General features: G+C 34.6%; 1 protein-coding gene across 1 annotated transcript; it reads right to left on the bottom strand.

The window, feature by feature from the left end:
* Positions 1-1,251: 1,251 nt before the first annotated feature.
* On the bottom strand, positions 1,252-4,713 carry LOC105763558 (uncharacterized). The gene is made up of 6 exons (XM_012581796.2): positions 4,324-4,713; positions 4,150-4,238; positions 3,066-3,850; positions 2,404-2,536; positions 1,671-2,008; positions 1,252-1,570 (listed from the first exon to the last, which is right to left on the bottom strand). Exons 1-6 carry the CDS (start codon positions 4,628-4,630, stop codon positions 1,441-1,443), a joined length of 1,782 nt encoding a protein of 593 aa, XP_012437250.1. The 5' UTR covers positions 4,631-4,713; the 3' UTR covers positions 1,252-1,440.
* Positions 4,714-5,235: the final 522 nt, after the last annotated feature.

Raw genomic sequence — 5,235 nt, 5'->3', positions numbered from 1 at the left:
AAGTCAAACTTGAATAGCTTAGGAGCACTAATGTGTTATTTACACTCCTAGCATACTATTATTTATATAAAAAATTACAAAAACATCCTTCTATAATTAAAATAAGTTATTTTTACATATAATGATATTTCAACTCACATCAATTGGAAGTAAAATTTCATTTTATTTTTTTATAAGCTTTTATTTTAATATGCACAATTTAGTACCTTCATCGGTTACATATATTAAACTTTTTTAATAAGTTGGTGTTACAAGTTAATTCCAACACCAACTCAAGATTAATAACAACACTATGATAAATAATTATATTTATTTAATATTCTTAATTTGATATACTTATTTATTTAAATTTCATTTTAATCTAAACTTTTCCATCTTAATATCGTACATATTTTATGTATTAATATTAATTAGTTTCAAACCATGCTTTTATTTCTTATTTTATTAAATTTCTACTACTTTTTATGGTTTTCTCAAATGCTTTTATGTACAATTGTATCGTGATAAAAGCTCCTTGGATTTTGCTCACAAATTAATAACTTCTCCAAGCTTAATTGTCATTGTCACAATCCATTCATTCGTGTTAACATTTGCCTTTTTTGTTCGAAAATAAAAAAAACAATAGCCTTTTAAAGCACAACTTAATCTTTTTAAAAATATTTTCTCGAGCGGTGAAATTCATTTATCACGAGTTCAAATTTCAAACCATATAATCTCATCTTCTACCTTAGTAGGAAAAAAAAAAGGGAAGAATTTCCGTGACACAGTATATGTATGATGTTTTAATTATATTCATCTTTTTGCATTATTGACTGGTAAATTGGAACGTTAATGCAAGAGAGAATATGGCCTAGTGAAAATTGTGGCGTTGGATGCACTCCTTTTCTCAGAATAGCACAGTGACCTCAACAGCATACCTAGCTTAGACCCAAATAACCCCATTTACTACTCAAATAATAAAATGTTTTCATAATTTTTGTATAATTAAGTTCAAATAAAAAAAAATTAATTCAAGCCTAACCCCAAATAAAAATCACTTTGTCCAAACCTAACCCCAACTAAGCATATCTAATTCCAAGAGGGAAAAAAAAAAGTTGGAAACTTGCAACAATTTCGGAATACTGAGTAACTCTCTATCCACATATAGCTTGCTGTCTTTTCTTTATAATAGCCATTTACTAACGTGCCATTTTTAACTTTTAACTGGTTGATTTCTTTCAACTGCTTTTAATTTAATATTTTACCATCACATTAAAGAAAAAACCCAAATTGAAATACATTTTTCATGTCAGTCATTAATTCAGACCTCTACGATCATAAATACAATTCTTTGAACAAAGTAAAAACTAAAATCTTATCTTTCTAACAAAAAAATATGCAAAACATATTAGTGAAACTCGTACTGTCGAAATAAGCTGATACATGTACTCGGAAATGTACTTACTTGGTGGTGCTGCTGGGCGAGGTCAGCTTATTTTCCTCCACTTCATGCTTCAAACTGCTATCCCCCCCCATCAATTCCGAAAAACCTTCGACCTTCACCGGAGGAGCTCTAACAATGCCCATATTCCTGCATGTATACAAGGAAGATGTTACAATTTAGCATATTATTGAGTTGAAATATTTTTAAATAAAAATTAAATTCTCCATCGTGTTTTTTTCTCCCTTACGGTGTTTGAGGAATTTGTGGAGACATCAACTGCCTGAACTGATTATTTGGCTGAGAATGCAGATTTGACATTGCAGCAAATTGCTGCTGACGGAACTGCATTTGCTGATGTCTGGTATTCATAGGATTAAATGCATTATTATCCATGGGCAGCTCCGATGGGGTTTCAAGCTTAACTTGCACTAAAGGTCGATCTTTATCCACCATATCCATAACAGGACGAGCAGTGGATGGATGGCGCCTCATCATTCTATCAAACTGCTGCTGCTGCTGAAATGTTAAGTTTTGAGGATGAACCATCTGCTGCATCTGTGGATGCATCTGTCTGGTCATTTGAAGCTTCACCAGCAAATTATCAAACAAATGTTGTTAGGAAGATCACAACATGCAAAAGACTACATTAAAAAGTAAAGAGTCCAATAAAGGAGATAAGCCAAATCGAGGAACATCCCTTCTAAATTTTCATCCATAAACCTTACAAACCAAAACGCTGAACATTCAAAGTAAACATATCATGTAATGCTACCAAAGACCATATCAAGAGTAAAAAGCAGACAAATCCCAGAACCATAAAGAGCCCCAGAGAAAGTTGTAACCATAAAAATCCAGCTTGCTAAAGATAAATCTGAGTGTAATGACAAACAATAAAGGTGTATAGAAGGCTTGTTTTGAGGCTGCCTTTAGGTAAGACATGTTCATGCAAGCTGTTCACAGAAGACAAAAACTATACATACTTGCTGGGCCATTCGAAGAGCATTTTGGTGCTGTGGCTGCAATTGAGACTGGATTGCATGCATTTGTTGCTGAGTTTGTTGCACTAAGTTCCTGGTACTATCCTTGACAAGTTCAGCTAGAGCCCCAAAGTTGCTGCAATTAAAAAAACGTGTTAGATAATGCATTAAAGAGAGAAACTTTATATTAAAAGGGATAGAACTTTGTAGTCATACATGCATACATAGATCAACCTAATTCAAAGGGAAGGGCAAGTTTCAGACCAGCCATTTAGATTTTATCCAAGATGAACATGCTTTTGTCAGAAACTGTCTAAATTAGGCATTAATATTGTAGCATCTTAATACTGAAATTACAACGAATCATGATGACAGATGTTGACGTAAGTTTTCTTCAAGTCATAAATTTATTCATAAGCTATTCTAAAAACAGGTTCAAATTTATAATTAGAAGGGAACCGTGTTCAAAAGTTTTTCCTGCTCCAAAATGTGCCAAAAATATATATTCCATGACAGTGCATCCATGCAACAAACATTCTCTTTTATAATATTAACCGATTAACATCCTACTTGAGCACCCAAATAATTGTTTTTAGAAAGTTCATAACATGACAGTGCACTAGAATCAACGCCATAAAGTAAAGCAAATTGGATTTCAAGTTTACCTATATCCAGATGTTTGAAGGAACATCCTGATTAGTTCAATTGCTGTACATTGTTTTCTGTAATTATCAGTAAGAATTTTTAGATTACGACCAAGTTTAGACATATGACAGCTAAGAAACTGAGAGAAGACTTCCACTGGAGCTTCTGTGGCACCTTCAAACCCAACACCAGTTAGTAACCGTGCTATAACCTTTCGAGCAATCTGTGACGCTTGTTCCTGACTAAGATGCTTCTTGGGATTCTTCCCACGATTTATGTTTGCACCCTGTTCCATATTAAGGTACTCAGGCCTTATCCCAAGCCTCTCGATCATAACAGGGCTTCGGGTTGAAACCTGCGGTAGAGTATCAAGCACACCGTAGAATTCTATTGCCTTCTTATCCCGCACTCTGGTTGTTGGTGGAAGCGGACTATCAGGTACACAGTTCATCATAAACATTGTTTCAGGGAAAAAAGGGGTGTCATCATCAGCTGAATTATTGCCATCTAAGCCGGAACTTGATTCTAGACCAGTATTTCCATATCCCATGTACTGATCTTCCTGAAATGCTACACGTCTTCTCTTATGCTTCTCAAGCATTCTAAGGTACGTAGTCATCTCCTCTGGTGTACGTTTTTCAGACTCCCGGTCCCCAAAAGACAGCTTATAAGGTCTTGTAAGTCTGTACTTCTCAATAAATTGATTATACCAATTTTCCGGCAACTCTTCGTGCCTATATCTCTGGGATAAGCTATCAAATTCCGATTCTCCATACCTCGATCCAGCACTAAAAGATGGTTTAGACTGGTTCCCAGAAAACAGGGAATATTAGAAACTTTGAATTAAACATAAGAGAGAAAGGGCAACAACATTTGGATGTAAAAATCAATCAAAATTCTCAAAGGTGAATTTTTTGTTTTTAAACATATGAATTGCACGATTTTACTTTTACACATAAATAACCATATTCGAAGTGATAATTAATTTTTACCATTTACTCAGTTGTATCAAATGCAGAATAATTTTGTTTTCATTATTTACTAATATAAGCACTTCAGCCGGAAAATTTAAAACTAAACAGTGAAGTAAAGAGAAAGTAAAACCTTCGACGGTGCCGTATTAGATGCAGCACCACCATCCTGAGACGGAGCCTCGAAAGTAAAGTAGACGTCATCACCGTGCAACTGTAAATCTAACCAAAGCTAAAAAATAAGTGCATTATCTTTTCAAATAACGAAAAATTGCCAGCTATTGTGAAAAGAAAAAATAAATCTTACAATTAGGATTAAGCTTTGAAACGGCGAATGAAGAAGAATTATTGGCGGCGGTGGTAGGGTGGGATCTGAGGAAGAGAGCGACGGTGGCTTTGTCAAACAAGAGGGCACGACATCTGAGCTGGAGATGGATCTGAGCCCTAGACTTAGAGTCGTCAACGCGCATGAAGGATTCCCAAGCCAAAGGAGATGAGAGGAAATGGACGAAAGAGGCGTAGGTGGAATCTCCGAGCCATTCTCTCCAGACACCGCATGATTCTAGCAGCCGAGCTAGGTCGTAGCCGCGTCCGTCGTCGCCGAGAAGAGCCATTGTCTGCTGTGGGAGTTTGGATTCCGTTATGGGTCTAACCGTCCACAGATTGGGTTCGCAATTTTTTTCTTCCTAATGTGTGGGCCAATTTTGGGCTTAACAATTAACTTTTTAACGCATAGTCAGTCTAAATTACTGTTTAATAATAAAAATGGTAAACTGCGCAGTAGGTCACTCAAGTATTAAGATATTTCTATTTTGGTCATTTAACTTCAAAAAATTTCAATTTCATCACCAACTGCCACACTAAAATTTTTAATCACTCCTTCATTAAATCATTAAGAAACAAGTTTCTTCGTTAAATCATTAACAGAGGCTTGCATGGTTTTCTTATTGGCATAATAACAAATTTTAGTTAATATTTATATATTTTGTTAAATTGGTCATGATCTGAAAACTTCAAAAACCTAACTATCAACATTTACACATTTTATTAATTTTGTCCTGATTAAAAAAATAAAAAATTATATATATTAGGTACTTCTCAATTCTCCCTTTCACACATACTCTTTATAAGAACATGTGATTCTAAATTTTGAAAAGCATTCTCCAATTGATATATAGTACAGGTGGTCATGGATTATATGTGTAAGGATAGAGTATTC

Source organism: Gossypium raimondii, chromosome 12 (assembly GCF_025698545.1).
Source record: "Gossypium raimondii isolate GPD5lz chromosome 12, ASM2569854v1, whole genome shotgun sequence".
NCBI lineage: Eukaryota > Viridiplantae > Streptophyta > Magnoliopsida > Malvales > Malvaceae > Gossypium > Gossypium raimondii.
This window is presented reverse-complemented; position numbering and strand designations above follow the sequence as displayed.

Coding starts and splice junctions, on each gene's coding strand:
- LOC105763558 (XM_012581796.2), bottom strand. CDS start 4,630: ATGGCTCTTCTCGGCGACGACGGACGCGGCTACGACCTAGCTCGGCTG. Junction 4,239..4,323: donor TTCAAAGCTTAATCCTAATT/GTAAGATTTATT, acceptor AGCTTTGGTTAG/ATTTACAGTTGCACGGTGAT. Junction 2,537..3,065: donor CTTCAAACATCTGGATATAG/GTAAACTTGAAA, acceptor TTTTAATTGCAG/CAACTTTGGGGCTCTAGCTG.